At 39.9% G+C, this 27,475-nt stretch overlaps 1 protein-coding gene across 1 annotated transcript; it reads right to left on the bottom strand.

Annotated features, from left to right (window-relative positions):
- Window positions 1–234: 234 nt before the first annotated feature.
- abhd17aa (abhydrolase domain containing 17A, depalmitoylase a) lies at window positions 235–20,511 on the bottom strand. Its single transcript, XM_079820225.1, has 5 exons — window positions 20,335–20,511; window positions 18,766–19,220; window positions 9,862–10,056; window positions 9,589–9,768; window positions 235–1,976 (listed from the first exon to the last, which is right to left on the bottom strand). Exons 2-5 carry the CDS (start codon window positions 19,194–19,196, stop codon window positions 1,757–1,759), a joined length of 1,026 nt encoding a protein of 341 aa, XP_079676351.1. The 5' UTR covers window positions 19,197–19,220; window positions 20,335–20,511; the 3' UTR covers window positions 235–1,756.
- Between the last annotated feature and the right edge of the window lie 6,964 nt (window positions 20,512–27,475).

Here is a 27,475-nt window from a genome sequence, read left to right as displayed (position 1 = left end):
CAACTTTCACAATAAATGTATGTGCAGCTTACGTGCTGCATTAAGAATACTGCCTTACAACACCAGTGAGCAAGATAAAGTGGACTATAGTGAGAAAAACTCACTAGAAAGATACAAAGCAAACATATACAATTCTGGAAAGTATGTTTACGGCAAGAAAGGAGAGAAACATTTAGAATGTAACGGGTAGAATGTTCGTTAGACTTTATACATTTTTTGCTTCGTCTTTTTATTCTCTGAAGTGTTCTGGGGACCCCTTAAAAACCTTCTGGAGGACCCCTGTGGGTCCCCGGACCCCAGTTTGGAAACCCCTGGTCTAGATTCTATCGCAGCTTTCATTGGTCTAGGACTGCTCAAGAGAACATTTGACTGACATGTAATGCAACCAATCACCGTTTTGTTCCTCGTCATATTTAGGGGCGTGGAAATGTAAAGTCGATGTCCCTGCAATAACAGACCGGCGTGCATCTATAAATCACTCATTCACAAACGTTGTTCAAGTTGTTCAACAATGGAGCCGCGAACTTTACATAGTTTTGAAAATCCCGCGTTTAGTTGATCCTGGTAAGCGCTTAATGTCACAGTTGTAAACACGACGGCGTTATTCTTCTACGAGGGAGTTTGCCGTCACAGCATTTGTTTCTAGGCGGACCGTTAAAGAACGCAACACACACGTCTCGCCGACATCCTGTAGAAGCAATCAGATGACGACTTCGAAACTTCTGAAGCGTTTCCAGATAAGTGTGCCATATGCAACAGACGTTCAGCCTACGGTCAGTCTGAGACTGAGACTTCTACGAAAGCAATCCAGTCAAATGCGTTTTCGACTACCTCTGAAAGTATTCGAAAATGGACACGTTCGAAACGTTTTAGACCCCATTTACACTTGTATTTAGCGTCATCCACTTGTGATCCAATCGACTGAAATGCAAAACAGGGCCAGAAGGTTTCAATGAAAACACATTCACACACACAGCAGATGGTCTAAAAAAGGTTGAGAACACACACACACACGCACATTCTTGTACATCTCTCTTTGTGAGGACATTCATTGACAAAATGCACTCTCTAGCTCCTTACCCTAGCCATCACATCATCACAAGTGCCTAACCTGAACCCAATTATAACATTATCCCTAAAACCAAGTCTTGACCATAACACAGGTCTTTAAAGGAGTCTCAGAAAGTGAGGAACGGCCCGAAATATCCTCACTTTACTCTCTTTGTTGTCACTCCAATGGTCTAAAACTCAAACCGGTCCTCACAGAGATAGTTGTACAAGTACAAACACACACAGAATCTGTCCAGCAGAGAGTTCTTGTCTGAAAAGGTGGTGATGCTGTATTTTAAAACAGACTGGTCATCTGCCTACCCACGAGACCTAACAAAAGGGAAAGTACATAAACAACCACAAGATAAGAGCTTCATAAAGAGATATTAGTTCTGTTCAAATGACATTTCATTTGTCCTAGTCACAAAAATCACAAGCCAAATCAACTGCGAGCGAGTGCCTCAGATGTCCCGAGGTCCTTCCTGAGACCGACGCTCACACATTCTGATCTTTTCAGTGTGAAGTCGAGATGTCTTCTCAGTAGAAAACTCAGCTCCAGGCTGATAGAAAGAAAGAGACTGCAGTTTATAGAAAAACAAACCCTCCAGAACTGAATTCTGTTTGTTTGCTTTCCATACATGTCGACCATTTATGGATGCGAGCACAGGCCTGAAAGATCTGCCTCTCTTGATGTCGAAGGGTGCGTTTACTGCGCAGCCACTTCCTGGCTGATGAACCGGCGCAGGCGTTCCAGGTACTGGCTGTACAGCTCGATGTCGTTGTGCCCGGCTCCTTCGACCCACAGTGGCTCCACGGCCTTCGGGCAGCGCTCAAACAGGGCCAGACCATGAGAGAAATCAATCACTTCATCCTCCGTCCCATGGATGATCAGCACTGGAGATGTGATTTTAGACACCTTCTCAATGCTGAGAGAACAGAAAAAGACAACAAAAGGCCATTAAAAGAACAGTCCACCCAGAGATGAAAATCATGCCACCATTTACTCTACCCAACGCAGTCCCAAAACAGCATGACTTATTTATTTCTGTGGAACTTACCATAAATGGACATTTGGAAGAACATAACAGTCCTTATGCAATTATACTTTAAGGGCATTGGAGCGTTCAACCTTCAAGGACATAAAATAACTATAAACAGTCTATTGTAATTATTTTTTTATATATTATGATAGGTGTTTTACCACAAGTGAAAGGTATTGCTATTTGTCCCTCTCTATAAGCTGTGACGTCAAAGATGCACCATCCATACTAGCAGAAGGATAATCACAGGTACAGTCCTTGCATAAATGGAGACTTACATTCTTATATCTTATTGGGTCGTGAGACATGTTTGAAGACAGCATTTTTTAAGAAATAAATGACATAAATCTCACCAACAACATCAAACCTGCGCATCAATTAAGTTCAATATTACTGCATGATGACCATGAGGGCCTATTGCTTAAAAGGGGACCCATTATGATTTATTATTTTGGGGTCTACTAGAATAGGTTATGCTTTATTTTACAAAAATTCCATTATTTTTCACATATTATACATTATTGAAGCACCTCTCTTGCCAGTCTGTCAGTAACGCTCTGTCTAGTGCCTGTCTCTATGAAGCCCCTCCTTCCAAAAAGCACACTGTGCTCTGATTGGTCAACCGTTTCTAGCCCGTTTCAGAAATTAACCAGAAGTGCGCGTTTCAACACACTAACGCAACGCAACTCAACCAGGCCTCGCCCTTTTTTGCGTATGCCTTGGGTATTTAGAATTATTTAAATCAGGAATATTGTGACGCTTTATTTCCAGGAAGAAAACTCAAGACTACAATTACACACTAATGGCCGTAACCAGGGTTTAAAAATAAGCAAGGTATGGGGCTGAGTGTTAAGAATTGTCCAATAAAAACTACAAAGAAACTTTAAAAGATCTGTCTCTTTCCAATCTCTATCCTCCTCCTCTTCCTCCCTGTTGTGCTCCTCTTTGTCCTCCTTTTTGTCCTTTGTCTTCCTGGTCTTTAAATTTAGGCTTTTTTTAAAAAAAGAAATACTTCTAATGCATTTTGTCAGAACCTCTTTGCCCATCATAGTAGACATTATTGAGTGCACTCATTCTATCAATAACGAGTGTACAGTCGATGAACACACAACGGCTGTCTGAATTCACTCTTTCGTTTTCATAAGTGAACTATATTAGTGCACTAGGGGTTTCGGGGGCGATTCAGCCACAGTCTCTCACTTCCGCCAATGATTTTGATGACATCACTCTGCACTTCAGCTTCTCATCATTATAAATAGACATTGAAGCTGCGGCTAAAAGCGGTCACTTTTTCACACATTTACTATTTTCTACATGGTGAATGGCGCATACGCACTAATATAGGGGATATGTAACAATTTAGAATGTAAATATGCTTTCCATTGTTAGGGCGAATGAAGTTGGGGCGAATGGTTTCATGTTAGCATCACAAGAACCACCGCAGGGCGTGCACAGTCTGCTCCAGTCCAGACACGATAGCACAGAGCGGATCATATATGCTAGTCGGCATGGACCAGAAAAGGCAGAATTCTGCACAGAAAGCTGCATTTTAAAGCAATAATGGAGGAGATTAGAAGGAAACTGCAGCTTTACAGAGCTCAATTTGTCTGGCTATCACCAGACCAAGCTCAATTTAAGATTGAACATTGGTCTGCGGAGTCTGCTAAGTCTCAGGGTGACCTCCATCACCCTGAGTGTTGGAGCTCCACAGGGCTGTGTGCTGAGTCCCCTGCTCTACTCTCTCTACACCCATGACTGTTTGTCCACACACAGCTCCACCTCGATCATCAAGTTTGCTGATGATACTGTTGTCCTGGGTCTCATCTCCAACAACAATGAGACGGCATACTTGGACGAAGTGGAGCAACTGACATCATGGTGCCAGGACAACTGTCTCTCTCTGAATGTTAACAAGACCAAAGAACTGATTGTGGACTTCAGGAAGAGACAGCATCGGTCATACTCCCCTCTCATGATCAGCGGGACACCGGTAGAGAGAGTGAGCAGCTTCAAATACCTGGGTGTGAACATCTCCGAGGATCTGACCTGGACTACACACATCCAGACACAGGTGAAAAAAGCCAGGCAAAGACTGTACCACCTGCGCCAGCTGAGGAAATTCAGGGTTTCACCAGCCATCCTGAAAACTTTCTATCGAGGGGCGATAGAAAGTGTCCTGACTCAGTGCATCACAGCGTGGTACGGGAACAGCACCAGTCACGATGGCAAAGCCCTGCAAAGAGTGGTGCGCTTATCCGAGCGCATCTCAGGCTCAGCTCTCCCGTCTCTGCAGGACATCTACACCAAACGCTGCAGAGGTAGAGCTACTAAAATCATCAGAGACATTAATCACCCTGCAAACTCTCACTTCACCCTGCTGCCATCTGGTAAGCGCTTCCGTAGCCTGATGGCAAAGACTGAAAGACTCAGGAGGAGTTTCTTCCCCCAGGCCATCAGACTCCTGAACTCAGTCACGTGACTTCACTTCACCCCGCACACGCATAAACATCCAGTTTATACATTAACATCCACATACTGCCATTGCACTGCACTTTACTTTCCTATTGTTACTGCGTAACAACCTGTAATAAACCTTGCACATTATACTTCTTTATATATACATATATATATATTTATGTTAACCACTTATTTCTAAGTCTACAGTTTATCTCACTTATCATATCCACTTATTTTTTTATATTTTTATATTTTTATTTTTATATTTTTATTTTTATCTTATTTCCTATTTTTATCTTTTACTTGATTTATTTATAATTCTACTTATGTTAATACTTTTTATTCTAATTTTATTCTATTTCTATTTTAATTTCTTGTAACTGTTATTTGCACTGTCCATGGAGCGGACCTGTTTACATTTCACTGCCAGTTGTATATTGTGTATATAACTGTGTATGTGACAAATAAAACTCTTGAATCTTGAATCTCTTGAATCTTGAATCTATGTATTTTCTACTGCACACGAGGCATGATCAACGAGCATAATTCAAATGACTCCGTACACAATTGGATAGTCCTTCAAACTATCAGACCACAAGAGGCGTGATCAACGGGCAATGACCCATCGCTTCTCTATCCGTCATCGTGTTAAACCTACCAATAGTACCCCAGGTGGATAAGCCAGTCTGTGATTGGTTCCCGCAAAAGTTTAACAGAAGCAGTAGAAATTAATGTACAGGTTTCCAGACTGAGTTGCAGGGCGAAATCAAATCGCCGGCAGATCAGGCTGGGTTTACCTAGTCAAGAGCTCAATGGTTCTGGCCGAGCTGTGATATAAACTAAACGCTATTGGCTATTTAAAAAAAACAGGAGGGACTGTTTGTTGTCCCACCCGGTCTTCCTGTTTCAGTGGAAATTATGTCAACATATTGAATAATGCTGCGCGTTTCAAGGCACTTTAGTGGCCCTTTAAATATTTTTTTAACTGATCGGTATCAGCTATCCTAATACTGCATTCAAACCAAACACGAATAGAGCGTCAGGAGCGAGTAATTTCAATGTTAAGTCAATGGAAAGGTGCGTTGACGCGCGTCTGGAGGTCCTGCGGCGCGATTCCACCTCATTCGCGCGTCCAGTTCAAAAATTTGAACTTTGCCGTCAATTCGCGCCGCGTTAACCAATCAGGAGCCTGCTTGCTGCTGTCATGTGGTAAAGTGACGTGATGAGAAACCCTGCATAATTTAAAAATACTACTATTGTGTAACAAAATGAGGTTAAGATTTTTTCAGGTGAGAATGTAGTTGTTTAAAGCTCAAATCAATTATAAAGAGAGCGCCTATTTAAAAAAATTATAATCTTGCGTTTTTGGAGTTGTAAGATCCAGGCGATCACCGGGCACTCAGCGTTCATTAACCCCGGCGAGAGCAGCCTTTCCTCGGACTGTCCTTCTGACGTTTGCCGCTGGCTCTGATGTCCTGTAGTGGTTCGTCTTGTGTAGATCTAACGGGCGATCTTTGGTGTCATGAGTCTATAATTTGCTGTCTGCCAAATCGTTTTGACTGAGGGCAAAGAGAAGTTTCATAACTTTATTTTTTAAGGATATTTAAATATACATGCAGTGAAGATAATGTAGGAGTTGCCTGGACCACATTTGTGTGGCTATTTTATATATATATTTTTGATGAAAATGCAAAGAGGCAGAGTGGTGTTTTATGAAATATTTCTCCTGGAGCGCCTTGAACGCGCGTCTATTTTGCTTCAAACGATTTATACACGCGTCCAATTCGCTGTGGACACGCGAATGGATTCAAAATGTCCAACTAGACGCGGTAGACGCGATTTTGGCGCTCTATTCGCGTTTGGTGTGAACACTGACATTTTATGTCAGCTATCACTAGAGCTGCAACTAACGATTATTTTTTCTGTCGACTAATCTAGAGATTTTTTTTTTCCCGATTAGTCGACTAATCTAACGGTTATTTTTCCAGATTCATCTGATGATTCTTTTTTTACAGATTATTGTATTTCAAAGAGGGTAGTGAATTTGGCAGAGGTGGACAAAGTACACAACTCCATTACTTGAGTAAAAGTAAAAGTACTATTGGTTAAATATTACTCCATTACAAGTGAAAGTTGTAAAGATAGATTTTTACTTAAGTAAAAGTACAGAAGTACTTGCTTTTAAAAGTACTTAAGTATCAAAAGTAAAAGTAAACGCATTATTTTATTATTGTTGCATTGTTGTATGAATGCATTGCACGCTGTTCCATCATGGTGGTTTAAGCCAGTCATGCTCCATCTGACATGCTAGCATACCTTGAACTCATTTAAATACTTGTTTAAAAGTTAAAGCTCTTATCAAAGTCAAAATCATACTAGAAAAGAAAGGTTTCTACATTGTGTTTATTTGATAGGATTATGTAAAAAACATTTCTGAAAGGACTTCATTTAACATTAGTAACCCAACTACGTTTTTGCATGCTAACTAACATAATTGTCGAACATTACCGTTAGCGCTGTATCCACAAGGCTATGGCAACTTGGCGGGTAAATCTATAAAAATCATTTGACCAACCATATTTCATACCAATGTTAATTTTGACGGCAAATTTTGATTTAGTTTTAGTCATAGTCTTTTGACTATAAAATTTTAGGCATCTGAATTGTTTTAGTTTTAGTCTATAATAAGATTTTAGTAGAATTAGTAGAACTAAAACTCAGTACTTGTGGTCTGGCGTCTGAGAGGCAGCTTTCTGTGTGCACTTTCATGTCGTCGCACTTTTTCAGACTGATCCATGTCTACTCTTCTGAATTTTAACTTTTAAGTATGACCATGGTTGCGCGCACTGAGTCTGGGAACTGCCGCCTTCTATTTTGCCATCAATTGATTAGTGTTCAAAAAATACTTGGAAATCATTGAACTTCATGTGATCCTACAAGAGTGATTACTGATAGGCTGTCTGCAAAAAAAAACAAAAAAAAACGAATCATCCACTGACTTTCAAAGCAGCTACGACTTTCTACTTCGAGGGCCTTGATAGAAATGTAGTGGAGTAAAAAGTACGATATTTGTCTTTCAAATGTAGTGAAGTAAAAGTCATACGTTTCCAGAAAAAATACTACTCAAGGAAAGTACAGATACTCAAAAAGTGTACTTAAGTACAGTACTCAAGTAAATGTACTTAGTTACTGTCCACCTCTGGAATTTGGTATATTATTTTAACATGAAATCAATGAATGATGACAATATTAATTGTATTTCAGGAAGGGTAGTGTACTTAGTATGCCATTTTATAATGAAATATATGAACACAAGAAGCATTTTAAACATTATGTATAACTAATGATAGGCTACTATTCATCATAAGATGTATACAGAGTAGGCCTAATTAAGAAATGTTGTTTACTATAATAGTTGAGTATGATTTACTTATTTATTTGTGTCAATAGTAAACGAAAATGCACTTGTATTTATCTGCAAAAGGTTCACATACAGGAGCTTTCAGCATAGTGTTAATGTATAACTAGTCGTCTATTTTGAAGATACATGTGCATAAACAATGACTAAAGCTGCCAGAAGTTTTTCCCCAAACTTCAAAGACACATTTAAATGATTAAAACTAGAGGCATATCTTAACTTTAATGTTACTTTAATCATGTAAACTACCTATATACAGCATGTTATTATGCATATGTGTTTGGGACAGAGGGGATAAGCATTTGCAGTTTTTGCAGCAGATATATGCTGCCCATAATAAATCAAAGCACGAGACATACTGGTGTCGGAGAAGAACACTGGAAAATGTGACCGAATGGACAATATTTGTCTGTATTTGCAATACACGCGCCACGGTTCAGCTGCGCGAGACGAACACTGGCAGTGCGAAAGCCCAACGGGCGCGTGCGGCTCCCGCTCTCAACGCGCACAGCTCCTGCTCTGCCACCACGTGCAGTGTGAAACCGGTGTTCTGTCGATTTGTCCTACCTTGTCAGATTTTGCTACCTCCCATTAAAACAGTAGGTAGCACAATTCGACAGCAAAAAATGCTGCCTATCAGATTGTGCTACCAACATCATATTCATCTGATTTGAGGCTTTATTAATATCCATACCTACCCCTACCCTGAACCTACCCTTAAAACTATGTAAATATTTTAAATAAATAAATATTAAATATGGATGTAAAATGCTACCTATCAGATTGTGCTACAAGAATCATATTAATGTGATTTGCTTTATTAATATCCATTAATATCCACACTTACCCCTATCCCTACCCTAAACCTACCCTTAAAATGTAAATATAAAAAATAAAAATAAAAAATATTGATGTGGGCATGCGCAGTAAGCCTTGGTAGGATAATCTGACGGGTAGGATGAAATGTCAGGACACCGGCATTACAGAGCGAACACAGCCCAGTTTTATTCGGCTTCTGTTTAAAGTACTCCCACACTTTTGAATGTCGCGGTCTGGCTTTATATGATAAATGATAATTTTCACTACACCCAGGAGCAGAAGCCGCCATTATTCTAGATCTTTTCTATTCTAGAACGTAAATAATGTGACGCCGACGCATCGACGCATTTCAACGTATTTTCGTAGTAGACGTCAGTGATGACGTTGATGCGTCGTTGCAGCCCTAGCGGTCACGCAGTTGTCATGCAGTAGGTGGCGGTATCTTCTACAGATCTGTATACTAGATGTTATTACGCTATTGTTTTTGATAGCATTGATTTACGTTTTTTACAGTATGCGAGTGCTGTCTATGGGCTTTTTTGATTACTGTTTTTTGATTACTTTTGATTTAAGTGCAGGCTGAATTATCCATGCAGACACTCAAAGCAGGAGTTTTAAACTGCTAATTAGTCATTCAGAGAACTTAATTTTATTTTTGAATATGAAAAAAAATTAACACGTGGCAGACCTCAGAGACCTTATAGCTGGCTACAGCCCGGTACACACTAATGAAAGTTAAACGTCAAAAAGCATAATAGGACCCCTTTAAAAATACTGTGAACCTGTCGTTTAGTGTTCACTGACTTTGGGAAGGCGTCAAAGCAGTACGTCTTCTTGGTGTCAGGGAAAGCCACCCTCATCCCTGAGGTGAGGGGTGAGTGAAGTACCACGGCAGCACATTCATAACGGGATGCCAGGTCCACGGTGGGCACGGTGCCAATGCTCTGCCCGTAAAGGATTATATTCTCAGGGCTGATGCCATACCTGAGAGAGCACAGAAGTGATTTCACAAATGAAATGCATACAAAAAAAAACAGACCTGAATTTCAATATTGTACCAGTGGGATTCTGACATACCTTGAGCGCAAAGCATGCCACGCAGCGTCTATGTCTGCATACAGATTCTTCTCAGAGGGTTTCCCTGTGCTGACCCCATAACCAGAGTAGTCATAAGAGAAGATGTTGCAGTTGATACGAGTACCCAGACCGATGTAGAAGCTGCTCATCTGACCGAGATCCACAGCGTTACCGTGAGAAAAGAGCACAGTGTACCTATAGAGCACAGAACAGAGGGATTGGCTTTAAATCAGGGCATTGTAAAAGAACTACATTTCTTGATTAAGGTCCTGTTTACACTTGGTATTAAAGGTGCAGTGTGTAATATTTATGAGGATCTATTTACAGAAATGCAAAATAATATACATAACTATGTTTTCAGTGGTGTATAAAGACCTTACATAATGAAGCGTAATGTTTTTATTACCTTAGAAAGTAGGGGTGTAACGGTACACAAAACTGACGGTTCGGTACGTACCTCGGTTTTGAAGTCACGGTTCGGTACGGGTTCAGTACAGCAGTTTTAAAAAATTGCTTTTTTTTTATATTAAACAGTGGTTTACTGAAAAAAATGGTCTGTCCTTAAATGAATTAAATTATAACTAAACGTTTCTTAAAGATAATGCTGTAAACTATATAGGGAGCCCTTACTTGCACATTATTACTATAATATTAAAGGTTAACAACAGAGCCCAAACTATGAGCCTATATTCAGCTGATATTCATGTTTAGATATAATAATCAACACTCAAATTACACATTGTGTGCAAACATGTAAACTTCACATAAGTCCGTTTTTGCATTAACTCCTAAATCTAATTATAAAATTGTTTTTTCTCCAATTCGTTGTTGAAATATAATCTTAGTATATATAGGCTAATATAGTGCATATATTTCATGAAAGAGTTGATTTCTCTAGTGAATTAAAAGCTGTGGACACTGAATGACTTCTGACTCTGAGGTAAATGATGCTGCGTGATATTGTTTACAATCTGTTTGACGTCTTTCCGCGATTGAAACACTGATTGAGCGATTAACTTACACGACATATGATACGTTTCAGTAAGTGTTATCCTCAACATTTCTTAAGATATTAATTCATGTTTATTCTTCTGGAAGAGATGATCGCGTTCACTCACTTGCGCGCGCGCCGCTTGAATTGATGCATCTATACAGTGATCAGTCGTCACATTAAAGGTCCCGTTTTTCGTGTTTTTTTCAAGCTTTGATTGTGTTTACAGTGCGCAATATAACATGTGTTCATGTTTCATGTGTAAAAAAACACAGTATATTTCACACAATTTTCTTATCTGTATACCGCTGTTTTCACTGTCCTCAAAACGGCCTGAGAATTTCCTCGTTCTATGAAGTCCCTCCTTCAGAAATACGTAACGAGTTCTGATTGTGCCAGCGGTTCCTGTGTTGTGATTCAGCAGCAGCTTAGCGCAAGTTGCCCGGGAAGGTCACGCCTCTTACCATAACAGGGAGATGAACGTGCTCAAACTACAGCCCCTGAAGGCCAAACAAAGGTGATTTGACTCCGGGATGAAAATAACAGCGTCTGAATGACATGGCGACAAACGCAACCGAACCGAACCGAACGCAACACTTCCTCTTCTCCACGAGGGAGCAACAAGACCACGCCCCCTTTTTCGCATATTCTTGTGGGCGGAGGTTAGTCAACAAACTGTTCTACTGACGTAATTAAAGCAGGATGTACCAGGATGTAGTCCAAACCGGCCGTTCGCTGTAGGCTTTGAAAGGGAACTTCTGTTAAATAAAATATCTTGCTTGACATTGAACTTTGAGCTTTATAATTGTACAGGTATTATTTATTCTCTAACAGCAACATTACACACTAACTAAAGTTTGAAAAATGGGATCACGAAGAACAGGACCTTTAAAGAGCATCAAAACGGCATTTATCGTTTGAATTTCGTGATGAAATGGACTGAATGCTTAATATGTTCGAGTGGGAACTAGGATTGAAGTGTTTTCCACGCTTAAAACAAGCCGACTGTTAACTGTTAAATATTGCATTCGGAACCGTTCGGTACACAAGTGCACAGAACCGAGAGCCCTGTACCGAAACGGTTCGGTACGAATACGTGTACTGTTACACCCCTATTAGAAAGCCATTTCTAGATACACTGCGGGTCCCCTTACAGTGAAGTCGCCATTTTGCGCCACCATGTTTCTACAGTAGCCCTAAATGGACAAACTGCTCTACTGAGCACTAGCTACTTTCTGCGGTCTCTGATGACGACATCTTTGTCCTATTACGGTCACCGTAGCATCTCTATGTGCTTCGAAAGGGAGGGGTGAGCAGTTGCAATTTGCAACCTCACCGCTAGATGTCGCTAAAATGTACACAGTGCACCTTTAAGATGCGTTTTGTTTAATAGGAGCACAAGTAGATGAGGGAGACACGTGCCCCTGTTCCACCAGGCAGTTTAAGTGCTGGTTCGGAGCCAGAGCCTAGTTTTAAATCGGTTCTTTGTCTTGCGACACCCGAAGCACCAGCTCTGAACCAGGAAAAGTGGTTCTTAAGTAGCACCAAAACATTGCTGGTCTAGAAGTAAGAACCGCTTGCGTCAAGGGCTGGGGGCGGGGTTAGCGTGACCAACAAGACGAACACAATCTTGTGACCAGCATTTTGGAAATAGCAGCTAATCGAGCTAATAGCTGCTCGATTGTAATCTTTGTCTATACAAATTACGGCGAGCTGCACGAATGCATTGGATTCACTGTGTTTTGATGCCGATGTAGGATCGCAAAGGCATGAGCATCAATAGTAACGCAACGTTCACCATTGTTGATGGAAGGCTTGTTTGAGATGCATCGGCGATGCGCAGACCGATCGCAGTATGACATCAAAGTAACTTACAGCGAGATCATACGACCCCTTATGCTTTTGAATCGCTCTTGCGATACTTTAATGTCATACGCGGATCAGTCGGCGCTGCGCATCTCGAACAAGCCTGGAGTGTTTGTGTTTCCCGCTGCCTCGCTAACGTTGCTGAGACATATACAGTGACGTAAGACCTGGCTCTGTGGTGGCTCTCTAGCCCGTGGAAAGGCAAATCGGTTCTTAGAAGGCCCCTCAGTCGAACCAACTCCGAACCGGAACTAGCACTAGCTCTGAACTAGCACCCGGTTCATGCTGGTGGAAAAGGGGTAACATACTCATTTATCCCTGGTGTTTTAATCAGTCTCTTTTGTCCATTTTCAATCTCTTCTTTCCTGATTTCTTCAAGGGGAGGGTAAATGTATGGCCTTTGGATCTAATGGACAAAATAAACACGTGCATTTTACATATGAACGCGCCCGGAGACGACGGAAAAACACGCGGAGAGTATCAGCTTTCGGTTATGCTCTGATATCCGCGAGAGAACATTGTGCTTTGTACGTTTTTCGTCTTCAAACCAGGGCTCTGAACCGGTTCAAGGAACGAAAACGAAAACCGTAAACGAACGAAATTTTAAGAGGAACAAAAACGAAATCAAAATCAATTTGAATCGTTCTGAACAGAAACGTTAATTTGAAATGACCATTAACCGGTTTATAGCGTTATTTTATCGTTCTTTTAATATTTTAATTTGGCAGTGACCAATCATGAATTGAGTAGTACAGCATGTGACGTTGACGTATCAAGCGTGAGTGAAATGCCCGCGCACCAGTCATCTATGAATCTACCGGTACGCAAGTCAGTGTAGAGCGCGCATTTTCATGCCTCAAGTACATTTCTTTCCCCGCTGAGGTCTACAATGAATGTGCAGGTATTGGAGGACATTCTTTTCATATGTTTAAATAAGCAGTACGGACTTTAAGCTCAAATAGACTGATTTAGGCTAGTTTATGGATTACGTTTAAGCCTATCCAAGTAGGCTACTAGCATCTATCAAACATTTTTCCTATAGTCTTTCAGATTGCCAATACAGGACAGGTCAATGTTTTCTATATAGAAGGTTGATGCTTTGTATTAAATGGTATGTTATATTGCATTAAATGATCAAGCTTTATTAGCTGACTGAATTTGATTATGTGATGCAAGGACGTGTTGCGCAGTGTTTGCTTTGAAATTACCAGTTGACGGTGCATTAAAAGAGCAATGGTTATCCAGTTTATTTATTCTTTATTCATGCAATTTTTAAAACAAGTCGTGTTGAAAAAAAGTTATGTACAAAGAATGTTATCACTCTTCTGAAAAGAATTAGGCATAAGAGGCCACTTTCGATTGTCTAACGCTCCATTAAAACAGGTCCGCTGTTTATGCTTTGTAATTAATGCATGTATTTCTGTTGTGGTTTTAAAAATGTTATGAAATAAATATTCAAGTTTAATTACCATGCGTATTATTATTATTGAGTGAAAAATGAGTATATTTATACATATTTGTTTAAAGTATAGGCTAAATTAAAATAACGTTATTAACCGGTATTTTTTCTAATCAAACCGTTTTCGGAACAGTAATGTTTATTGAGGAACGCAAAAACGGAAACGCTATAATATTGATTCTGCTCGGAGTGAACCGATTGATATTTTTTTCCGTTTTTAAGCCCCGCTTCAAACCAAACTTTGGTCTCCAGCCGACAATGTTCCCATAATGTTTACGCATTAGGTCAGTAGGCGGAGAGGTGGTGGACTTTTGCGGCTGTTCGAACACATTCGACCACATGAGCGTCTACACTACGAAAGCAATCCAGTCAAATGTGTTTTCGACTATCTCTGGAAGTGGTCGAAAGTGGACATGCTCAAAACGTTTTAGACCTCGTCAACACTTATATTTGATCTGATTGACCAAAACGCATCTTAATACCAGGTGTAAACAGGGCCTAAGAGGAAGAGATAAAAAGCAATATAATGCTGACATTATACATAGAGCTTAAAGTCAGCATGAAAATCTGCAATAAATACAATTTATTTCTGCATATAAAAAAAAATGTATTTGCAGAAAATGACAACTGGTGAAAATAACCAAGATGCCATGCTTTCAGACCTTGAATAATGCAAAGACTAAAGGTGATGATACATGGGGCAACTTTTTTGAGCAATGTTGCTTGGCCACTTTCCCATTGGGAATGGGCAACACATTTCTATCTGGATACTTTAGATCGGTCATGGGCCCTGTGTCTTACCTGGTTGCCCGTTGACGGCAACATTGCCTAGTAAGTAACATTGCTCAAAAAGTTGCCATGTGTATCATCACCATTAGAGATTATTTATTCATTTTTAAACAACACAATACTAATGTTAACTGCAGAGGAGTTCAGAAATCAATTTTCGGTGGAATAACCCTGATTTCCAATCACAGCTGTCATGTTCTCTACCAGTCTTTCACATTAGCCGCTTTTCGACCGTTGGGCCGAACGGTTCTCATTGCGTAACAGGTCCATTCCGTGCCGCTCAGGGCCAGCTGGTACGGTTTCATTTGCCACTGTGGGCCTGAAACGGACATTTTTTGGAATGTACTACAAAAGTGTGAGTCGTTGCCGTTACACAACGGTTTACTGACGATATGAGATGTAAATGACCGCATTATGAAGGAATGGAGGATGATCAGATATTTATTTTAATTTTATTATGAATGTGTGTTTATGTCACTCAAATAGAACGCTTAGCCAGCTACAGAGAAACTGGTAGCCGGGACACAGACAAGACACCAATCCTGAGTGGCGATTCTACCAGCACGATTCAGCATGGATAGACAACCGTGCCGAGAATTCTGGGCCGAGAACGATTTGTAATCACGCCATGCCGTACCAGGCTCAAGTGGAAACACAACTGGAACCATTCAGCCTGATGGTGGAAAAGCGGCTATTGCCGTTGGGTGATTTCATGCCACTTCTGGCACAACAACTCAAGCAGCTTGGCTTTGTTTGATGGCTTGCTACCTTGTGTCCTTCCTCTTGATCACATTTCAGAGGTTTTCAGTGGGGTTCAGGTCTGGAGATTGGGCTGGCCATGACCGGGTCTTGATCGGGTTTCCTCCATCCACACCTTTATTGGCCTGGTTGTGTGGCATGGAGCATTGTCCTGTGGGAAAAACCATCAAGTTGGGGAACTTTGTCAGAGCAGAAGGAAACATGTTATCTTCCAGGATAACCTTGTACGTGGCTCTGCCCAGTTCCAGTCTTACTGAAGAACCCCCAGATAAATGACCAATCTTCCACCAAATTTCACAATGGTTACGAGACTGTGTTGAAGGCCTCTCCATTAGAGGACAGAGAGTTGGGCAAAACTGAAAACTGGACTCATCAGAGAAAACCAGAATCAGGCAGATCTGTCTTTGTGAAAGATGCATGACTCAAGCCACGTACAAGGTTATCCTGCAAGAATGCTTGCTTCCTTCTGCTCCGTTCCCCAAATCAAAGGACTTGTTTTTCCTGCAGGACAATGCTCTATGCCACAAAGCCAGGCCAATCAAAGCGTGGATGGAGGACCACAAAATCAAGACCCTGTTATGACCAGCCAAATCTCCAGACCTGAAACCCACTGAAAACCTCTGGAATGTGATCAAGAGGAAGGACACAAGGTTGGAAGCCATCAAACAAAGCCAAGCTGCTTGAATGTTTGCACCAGGAAAGCATAAAGTCACCCAACAGCAATGTGAAAGACTTTAATTTTCTGTAAATAAATGCTCTAAAAGACAATCATTTTTATTTGAAATTTGGAAGAAATGTTGTCATTAGTTTATATAATGAAACAAAAATGTTGAGTTTACTTAAACATGCATATAAATAGTAAATCCATTGATACTGCTAATTTTGCAGTGGAATATAATTTTTTTTCCAGAGCTGTATTATTGTTAACAATTAGTCCGTACAAAATGTTTTGACCTCGTAATGTTTCTTTTTTTTTTTTTTCGTAATCCTTAAATCAAAATAACTTCCCCCTCCCTCTTGCAGTGACATCTTCTCTTTACTGACGTGTTTACTGGCTTGAGGGCGGGGCAACCTGTCACTCACATGAGATCACAGGAATAGCAAACCACAACCATCCAATCAATTTCTACATGGATAAAATCAAGTCCCGCCCTACATTTTTTCTTGTTCGAGAAGCCATTTCACTCGGATATATGAAAACACTATCGCAACCTCCATATCATGATGAAATACAGGGTGTTTTCACACTTGGGTCCTCTTTAAAAGAACCAAACTCAGACTCCTTTAAGTGGACCATAAGGTGAACCAAGTGAAAAAGGACCCAGTTCTCTTCACGTTCACACTGTCCCTGTACCTGAAGACTCAGATCTTTTTTTGGTTCACTTTAGTAGGAATGGGGTCCCAGACCCCTTTGTGTTCATACGGATCTAGTCCAGTTCAGTGTTTGATGGCTGACCCTATGGCCTTCAACATTTGATCCCATTCACTTACATTGTTTGTGCCTCGGTAACCAAGATATTTATTATTAGAAAAAATGTAAATGACATTGCTACAAATAAATTGAGTTGTTTATCTTTTTACACAAAAAATATATTTTTTGCAATACTACATATTCTTGCACTAGCTTTAACACACATCGACCTTTGTAAATAACATTTTGAATTGTTTTCCTTGAATCATGTTTATTTTATTGCAGAAGGCAATGATAACATAAGCATACAAGAAATAAACAATACAATAAAATAATTTAAAAAGATGCAAATTAAATAAACTGCTTTAAAATTTCCAGGTAAAGTATGCCTTAAAACAGCATTCAAGTAAGACATGGAAATTGAAAACTGCAAAGGCTAGTAATGCCGATGTTTACATTCACTTAAAACAAAACCACCTGTTTATGTGAAACTTGTGTGTTTTTGACTAAATGCAATAGGACGCTAAAGATTCCGTTTAGTACACGCGCTTAAGTGCACGTGCTTTATTTTAAACTGGCAAGGCGCGCAGCTTCTCAGACAGTGCGGAAGCGGTTGAAATTGCAATAAACAAGTGTAAAGGCCTGTTCACACCGGGACGATTTTCGCGCGCGTTTATCGCCGACTTTTAACGCCTCGTGACTAAACAATGGGCGCCAATGTGAGTGTTCACACCGACGCGTAAAACGCCAGGCGTAAAAGCGTCATTTAAAAAAAAACGCCTCGGGTTCGTTTTTTTTTTTTGACGCGGCGCGTTAAAAACTGGCCGACCAATGAGATCAGCGCTTTTGTTCACGTGCCTGGAGCTGCTGAAGTGACAGTAAAACACGACTGGGTGGCGCTCAAGCACAAAATCGGTCTTGCCGAGCACACATTGATACGAAGAAGAAGTAGTAAGTAGACAAAGAAGAAGAGGAGCTGCTAATGCTGCTTGCCAGTTAGCAAAAAGTGTGTGAATGGTTTTGCCATAGACATAATATATCTGTGGTATAGGCAAGCACGTAAATACTGTCTCTTCTCTTCTTCTGTGTGACAAGCGAGTGTCAGAAGCGTAAGTGCCGCAGCACCACCTTGTGTACCGGGAGCGCATCTACTGAATGTGCACGTTCACTCGGCGCATCGCCAGTGAAAATCGCTTGTGTGTGAACACTCAAGACGTGCCGAAAAACGTCACGAAAAACGCTGGCGATAAGCGCGTGCGATATTCGTCCCGGTGTGTACAGGCCTTAAGTTGTGAACAAATAATTTGTAGAGAATTGCCAGAAGAAGCAGCCATGATGAACAGCTGATTTGTACGGAGGCATCTGATGACCAAACTACACTGGAAATCGCGAACAAAAAAATCAAGTAAGCCCAGAGCGGTTTGTGTTCAGATTGCGTGTTTTTAGCGAACCGTACCATATGATGAGATCGAACCGTACCCAGACCACCTCCCGAGATGGTCTCGGTTCGCTTTGAAGGGGTCTGAGATAATTTGGAGTGTTCACATATGGGCCAAAATCATGAGAAACGCGCTCAGACCCCCTGAAAAGGACCAAGTGTGAAAACACCCTAAGATGATCCTTCCTCACCTTGCGGATGGGGCACAGCGGATGTACATACATCCCACTCTGTTGCCACGGCTGGAGTGTGTAAGGAAGACCTCAGTTCCATCCAGCTCCCTCTGGGAGTACTGGAACTCTGCTCGCTCAGTGAGGTGCAGCTTCCACCGGCCTTCCAGACCACCACCACCTCCTCCTCCTGTTCCTGCTGGTGCTGCTGGTGCTGCTGTTCCTGCTGTTCCTCCCCCTCCTCCAGCACTTCCTCCTCCGGCACCTCCGCCCAAGCGAGAGCGCAAACCTGAGGCTCCAAGGTTAGATGTCACAGGTGAGGTGGACTCCAGGTCTGGCAGAAGATTGTAGGTGGGCTCCGGGGGCAGGAAGGCCAGCTTCGCTGCAATCCGGCTCGGACAGGGCGGACAACAGAAAAGGCCGCACAACTCACTGATGGATAAGCCGTTCATTTTCTTCCGCTCGAAATTAGAGACCTGTGAAAGATTGCATGGTTTAATTATCATATTTCAAAATATCATTCATGTAAGCCAATGCCAAAAAAGAAATCCAGCCAAGTGAGAATGTCATTTAATGCTAAGGAGGGTTGACATTTAGATTAAAGAGAAATGTAGATTTGGTCATTGTGTGATTAACCTTTAGAGACATTTAATGGGGCACAGAAATCAAAGCTGTATTTGGGTTCATCAATACAGCAAGGCGGATGTCAGGATAGCGCCATATTATCACACATTATCATATTGCCCAAATTATCACAAAACTAAATCACAGATCAGAGCTCACCCTCTTAACTTCTATGCAGAAAAAAATCTATGCAGCAGCTTAATGAATATTAAAAGGGGGGAAAGTGCTTCTTCTGTAAAAGCTTACTGAGAGCTGAGTCAAATTTTATATGGTCTAATATATATATATATACATATATATATATATATATATATATATATATATATAGATAGATAGATATAGATATAGATATATATATATAGAGAGAGAGAGAGAGAGAGACCATATAATATATAAGTATATATTTTTTTAACAATTGTATAATACCAAATACTAAGAAAATGTGAAATGAGTATTTATCTGACGTTCCACTTTATTATATTAATATAGTATTTATTAAACAATATTAAAATATAATTTGTAATGACATTTTTTAAAACTAAATTAAAATGCAATAAATCGACTAGTGACCTCTCTATACAAGCAAATGTAGTACAAGTCAAATGAAAATAAAATAGTATTATAATATAATATAGATAGATAGCCCCATGTGGGGAAATTGTATTGCATCAGCTACACTGTACGATATAATATAAAATAAAATACAATATATCTAAAAATATGCTAAGATACAACATATGCACAACACACCATTCGCACAATACACAAAAAGGCATCCATTGAACAAATGTATTCTTCAAACCGCACATCACATGTATCCAAATAATTTAGAAAAACGCATTACTTTACTCTTGACATGACCATAAATAATTCACTCTTGAAAAATAATCCAGCCAATATGAATTAATATCTAGGCAGTTAGCACTAGCTGGATTTCTGGGCAAATAAATCAAAGACATCACTTACCAATAATGTACTGTAATACAAAATGGGCTTTGGCTACCTACATATACAGTAAACGCTAACAGTTTGATCCGTGTTGACTGGAAATAGGCAGTAGGATGACAAACATCTTGCTGATTGTGACAGGAATCAGCCCGGCATTAGCACCCAACACTGATGTTTTCATCTGTCGGGCAAAACGAAGGCAGAGCCGGATATGCAGTATTTCACAATAAAAGCCCCTTAACCGGAAAGGTTTACTTCCCAGACAAACCTATAAAAAATATTACAATTGTAAGATTAATTGAATTACCAATAAGTATATATATAACAAATAAAAAAAATAATATATATGTAATCTTGTTATCACAAATAAACTTGTTTATTCAAAGTTTGTATTAGATTTGGGCTCATGGACAATGTTTGGAAGCGAATGAGCCTTTTTTCCTCCAGAGTGATCCTCCCATCATGCTCATTTCAGAGACTCCCCAACGGGGTATAACAATTGTATTCATTATCATTTTATGATGTGGGAGAGGAAAATAAGCAACAATTGCCTAATTCACTAAAGGTAGATATTTGTATCACTATAAGGCCCGGTTTCACAGACAGGGCTTAGACTAAGCCAGGATTAGGCCTTAGTTCAATTAGGACATTTAAGCAACTTTTATAATCGTGCCCAAGAAAAAAACATTGCTGGTGTGCATCTTGAGACAAAACAATGCCACTGACATATTTTAAGATTTGTCAGTGCAAGATTCTTTCAGTTAAAATAGCTCAAACATGCATTTTAGTCTAGGATTAGCTTAAGCATTGTCTGTGAAACCGGGGGTATAACTAAAACAAACAAAGACAGTTAAGATAGACCTCGAGTAGGCCTTTCTTATCTCATATGACTTTCTTAATCTAGTACATCTCTATTACTGATAGCATACATAACTTCATGACCAGATATGATTTAGAATTACAGTGGCTTTACTCACTTCAAGTTTGATTCTTAAGCACAACATTTTTTGAGATATTCAAATTGTCTCTCAACACATCTTTATAAATGAGAAATAATTCCTGTCTAAAACTATACATAAAGTTTAACAGGACCTATAAACTTCTATGCAACATCAGATGTTATTAAAAAAAGAAATACATTTACTATAAATAATAAGATTGATATAATAACATATGATTATTTACCTCTAAAAGCCTAATTGTAAATAATTACATTATTTTAGAGGTAAATAATCACATATCGATGCATAGGTTGATTTATTTAGCTCCATAACAATTGTACATCTGGATATCATGTAAAAAAAAAAAGTGCAGATATTTTCAAAATGAGAATGTTTGGACTTTTCCAAGACATCAGCTGCAAATGTGAATGTAATAAAGTGACAAATGTATATATTTCTATCGATGTGCATTTCTGTAATGAGTGGTCTATTGTGCTATTAACTACTAACAATTCCAACAAATGTTGTTGGTTGAGGTTCAGAACCCACAGAGTCCTTGATATTACATTCTATCAGCAATGTGCCCTTGAGTAACACACTGCGGCAGCAAGTGTGTGTTGTTGTGGATGAAAAAAAATCTCTACTGAATGAAAAGTAACATTGGGTCAGGGTCGTGTCATCTTGATTGGTCTTATTTTTAGTTTGGTGAAAGGATCCTAGCACTCATATGTTTGTCTTGTCCTTGTGTGAGCGTACACAGCGTCGGGGTTGTTCTCTGCATGGGCTGTGTGCTGTGTGTCTGTGTTTTGAGTGTTCATGGAATGGTGTCTGATCCTGACATTCTAGTCTCTTTTCAGTTTCGGCGTTGGGTTTCTGACATCCATGCTCTGTGCACTTGAGGGTGTTTGTCTTTTCTGTTGGAGGACATGACTACTATCAAGTTTGTCTTTTTTTTTGTTTATGTGTGCCGTGTGCTCTTCTATAAGTCTTTAGTCTTGACTTCACCCTCTTGTTACATGATTATTTGTTTATTCAAAGACAAGGCATTTCACTCGGCGGCCATCTTTGAAACACCTCTCGGGTATGCAAGTGCAGTTCCTATCTCTTTGAATGGGGAAACATCAAATTCTCCAAAAGTGTTCGCCAAGCTAACGATTAAAGCAGCACTAGGTAGTTTTTGCTCTCGTGGTCCCCCTACAGTTGGGAAACAGTATTGTCCTCTACTACTGTCGTAAACTGTCATTCTACATCAGTGGATGCATCGCACGTGCATTTGTTGACATGACAACTATGATAGCCCTGAACACTGCAGGAGGAGCTCACATGTCTATGGAGTTCACATGCAGGTGTTCTGCTTGCGTCGCGTGTGAAACGTCTTCATCCCAGGTACAGTGGCATATGTTTCAGCATGTCATATGAATATCATTTCATGGGTTTTATTTTTTTCAAACGCCAAATGATCGCGATGCTCACGTTTACAAGCCAGCGTCATTATAGTAGCCTAGTCTATTGGTTCCCGTTTTACAGAATCTATATGATACTTCAATTCAATGTTTGAGTGGTAGGAATCACCATATATCGTCAATATTATAATATCAAGCTACCATAGATGAATCTGCAAATGTGAAAAATCGATTTGCATTATAGCTTGAGGCAAGACAAATAAACCAATATCACAGACATGTTAGGTATCCTAAAATATGATTTTGTACGTCTTACGTATTTACTTGCAAGAATGTAGCCCCTCCTCCTTCAGCTCACGCCAACGAGCAAACGCAGCCCAATGTTGATCCTCGTCCTGCCTTTAATCCCATCACTTTCTCGTTTCCTCTTTTTGCTTTCCTCCGACAAAACCTTTGCTTTCTTATTTTTCTGTGCTGCTTCGGCCATGACTATAACATTCGGCATACAAATAATAGTTTGGCTCGACGTCCGAATTTAAGGAAGTGGGGGTGGTGGTGGAAGTGATGTTTATGCTGTAAAGCAGTCGAATTTTGTATTCTTTTTTTTCTTGGGTTACTACCCGAAACCCGAAGTTTAAAAGTACGATTAAAAACGATACAGACCCCGTCAGGCTATGGCAGACGTGTCATTCAACCTATTGTAAGTCGATGTATCATCACAAGAGGTTTGAAAATATATTATAAAGGTTGAAAAGTTACCTAGTGCTACTTTAAATTTCATATTTCATAATCACTAATGAAATCTGACAAAAAACTGTCTCATAAATTTTGTTTCTAAATGCTCGATTCATGACAAAAAAATGAATTTTTCAGCCAGGACAAAACAAATGCGCATGCATTTGTCTCAGAATGAACGCAAGTCTCAGAATACTGCCTGTTTCTATAGCAACCGGAGCTTCTATCGGCAGCTGCAGTCACGTGATGACTTTATTAATCAACGATTGGCTCTTTCATTCACAATGTAAATGTAATCTGGACGTACTACTAGTGTTGTAGTCAAGACCACCTAAACCGAGACCAAGACCAGCGTGTGCCCAGACCAAGACAAGACCGAGACTTTGTGGGGTTGAGACCAAGACAAGACCAAGACCAAGGCAGGGCGAGACCGAGTCAAGACCAGACCAGCACTCCTTCAGAGCCATAGAGAGAGAGAGTTGCGACAACTCCATAGACTCCAATGGAACGTTTTTTTTTTACAGCAATGGCAATGGCAACAAACAGACCGTTTGTGATGCACTTTTAAAAGGTAAGACGTTTAATCAGTAAGATTTTAAATTATCAGCACATCTTAATCAAAATAACTTGTACATTAAAGCCTGCTTGTGTAGATTATTCATCATTAAAAAAAATTATATTTTAAAAACAACATCGCTGTACATACTCATGCTACATACACATGTCGATGTGTAATAAAATTATTGAAAATCAATATATTTATTGACTATTAATTACCAGAAATCGCAGTTCTGTCACTGTGACTATCAATTTGAATTGCCCGTCAAAGCACTTCCTGGAACTATTCGAGGTCTACATGAATCACGTGACTATCAAGCGTTTTGAACTTCCGTTGTCGCAACTCTCTCTCTCTATGGCTCTGCACTCCTTAAATTCATCTAAAAGATCCATATCTACTGTCTGAGAAATTACTGTCTTATATTTACTATACTAGACTATACTTTTACTAGACACTATAGCGCTGTTACCAATCAAATCACAAACAATAAAATTCATGGCACTTGCAGAAGTTGCATCTGAATTAGTACAATTACACATAAATAATGTTTAGATTAATTTAACATTAAAACATTAACATTAACAGACACGGAATCATTTATTCAACCGATTTGTTCAAAGCAGTTGATTCATTTAATAACGAAACGTGGCCGAATTAGCAAATACACCGTTTAAAATATGTCATTTAATATTAACTTCTTGTTTATTGAATGTTTGTATAAATCAATATAATTTGCAATCACGCTTATATTCACGAATACAGCTGCATGCGATTTCACTTTTTTCATTTTAGTTAGTGTGTAATGTTGCTGCTTGAGCATAAACAGTATCTGCAAAGTTACAGCGCTGAAAGTTCAATGCAAACGGAGATATTGTCTTTTAAAGTTATGGCAGTTTATTGCCTACAAAAATGGCCAGTTTGGACTACAACAAGCTTCTTCCCGGGTGGATGACATCATAAACCCTTGCTATTAACATAAACACTGCCCCCGCGAACACGCAACAAAGTGGGCGAGGCCACGTCGCAGTCATTACGAAAGAGAGAGAGCTGTTGCAGAACTACAAACTACATTTGGCCATCTAACCAATCTAAGACCCTTGCGTTTTTCGGAGGGATGGGCTTCACAGAAGCAGGAAGCAAACAAGCCGTTCAAAGGACAGTGGAGACAGTGGTGTGGAATAAAGGTAAAATATAAGAAATATAAGAAAGCATTTAAAAAAAAAAGAAGTATTAAGACATGTTATACTGCGCACCATAAACACAATTATGTTCTATGTTATATTAAAAAAAACAAATCTCTCATTTATGATAATTTTGGGCATTTTTGCGACAATGCTGCATTTTTGAACCCGGCAGCACAGTAACAAAAGAAAATCACATTACAAAGAAGTTATTGATTGCATTTTAAGCTGTAAGTTTTACATCAAATCACAATAATGATGTTAAATAAGACAATGCACTAGAAATGTAGTGATATCCTTGCAGTTGTGGTCTTGACTGGTCTTGAGATTAAAATCCAGTGTCCTCTAAGTCCTAGACTAAGACAAGACCGAGAAGAACTGCAGTCGAGACCGAGACAAGACCAAGACCTTCAAAAAAAGTCTTAAGACCGGTCTCGAGTACTACAACACTACATACTACATTTTTTAGGGTTTAGGGTGCCATTTGGGACAGGGCCTATCTTGTGACCGTCAGTTATGTCGCTTCACTGCCATTCATAAATCCTCATTGGATAGGCCCTGTCCCAAATGGCACACTTCATATGTACTTTTGTTCTTGTGGACTTACAATGGCTGCCACGTACACGTGTCCATTAAATCCATGAGACCGTAGGGTGTCCCATTTAGTCATTTTAGGATTCAGAGGGGTGCTCGCTAGCACCCCCTTTGTAGTCGATACACACCCTCGATGTGCACTTTTGTTGAGCCTGCACTGGGTCAAGGTCCGCAGCAGATTTCTACCCAACAGTCAAAGCGGCGTTACATCACGAAAGTGCGGACTCGTAGGAAGACCGCGAGTGTTTAAGGTGCCATATGGGACAGGACCATATTAAAGTGAGTGTATGCATGCTTCAGAATCTCACCAGAAGTAGGTCATCCGAGTACTTTTTGCCTCTTTTATGAGTACTGTGAATTCGGACATACTTCTTTTGTCACATGCTGTTTTTCACCTACTATAGAAGTATGCGATTTTGGATGCAGCTTCTGTCTTCCAGTTCATTGTGGATGTTTTTCCATTTAGGCCCAGTCTTGCCCAACTTTACCCAGCCTTGCCCAGTCTTGCCCAACGTTGCCCAGCCTTGCCTGTCTGTTTTTCTCTCACGGGGTAGTTTTTGTTTTTTGTTACTTATAAATGCCAGTTATTTTCTCCTCGCCTCTTCCCTGAACCCCACCTGACACATTGTCTCGGCTGGTTAGTTTTCCAGACTCTAGCGAGCAGGGGAGTGGGCTCTTACTGGCCTATGTCTGTTACAGATGCTCACCAGTAAGGTTTTTTTTCTAAAAGCTACTTAAATGCCCCAATTGAACTAAAACCTAATTCTGGCTTAGTCTAAACCCTGTCTTTGAAACCGGGCCTAGATTAGGACATTTAAAGGTGCACTGTGTACATTTTAGCGGCATCTAGTGGTGAGGTTGCAAATTGCAACCGCCCACCCCTCCCTTTCGAAGCACAAAGAGAAGCTACGGTGGCCAACACAGGACAAAGAAGTCGTCGCCTGAGACAGCAGAGAGTAGCTAGTGCTCTGTAGAAACATGATGGGGCAAACTGGCGACTTCACTTAAGGGGGCCCACTGTGTATGTAGATAGAAATGGCTCATTCTAAGGTAATAAAAACATAACGCTTCATTATGTATCTTTACACACCACTGAAAACATGTATATTATATTGCATGTAGAAACAATCAAAGAGAAAAAAAAAAACATTACTGGTGTGCCTCTTGAGACAAAACAATGGCACTGACATATTTTATATGTCAATTATAAGTTGCTTTCAGTTAACACAGCTCAAACATGCGCAAATATTTGTTATTTCTCTATTTTGACAATGAAAATAGTTCCAAACAAAGCCACAGTGAAACAGTTGCATCTCCGAGCAACACACTGGTGTTTCGTTGCTGAAGGAATTTACATTTTTGAATGATTCGAGAGAGTGAATGATTCAATGACCCATTCATAAAGACTGTCGGTGCGTCCCAATTGGCATAGCTACTATGCGTCCTAAATAGTTTTCGAAATTAGAAAGTACGTCCCAAATCGTATAGTGTTGAAATTAGTATTCCAAAGATACTCGCATGGTCTACTTTTTCCGGTCAGAATTCGAAGTGCAGATCGACACACACTGGTTGATATTGCCCACAACCCATTGCAAGTTGGACGAGGATTCGATTAGAACTACAAACGTGGATAAACGTGTTTTAAAAACTACAAACATGACGGATGTGCGAGTCCAACGGTAAAGTAGAGAGGTATATATATATATATATATATATATATATATATATATATATATATATATATAT

Source organism: Gobio gobio, assembly GCF_949357685.1.
Source record: "Gobio gobio genome assembly, chromosome: 6".
NCBI classification, from domain to species: Eukaryota; Metazoa; Chordata; class Actinopteri; order Cypriniformes; family Gobionidae; genus Gobio; species Gobio gobio.
Note: the sequence above shows the minus strand (reverse complement) of the source record. Positions and strands in the feature narration are given on the sequence as shown.

Coding starts and splice junctions, on each gene's coding strand:
- abhd17aa (XM_079820225.1), bottom strand. CDS start 19,196: ATGAACGGCTTATCCATCAGTGAGTTGTGCGGCCTTTTCTGTTGTCCG. Junction 10,057..18,765: donor CGCTGTGCCCCATCCGCAAG/GTGAGGAAGGAT, acceptor TGTGCTCTATAG/GTACACTGTGCTCTTTTCTC. Junction 9,769..9,861: donor TGGCATGCTTTGCGCTCAAG/GTATGTCAGAAT, acceptor GTGCTCTCTCAG/GTATGGCATCAGCCCTGAGA.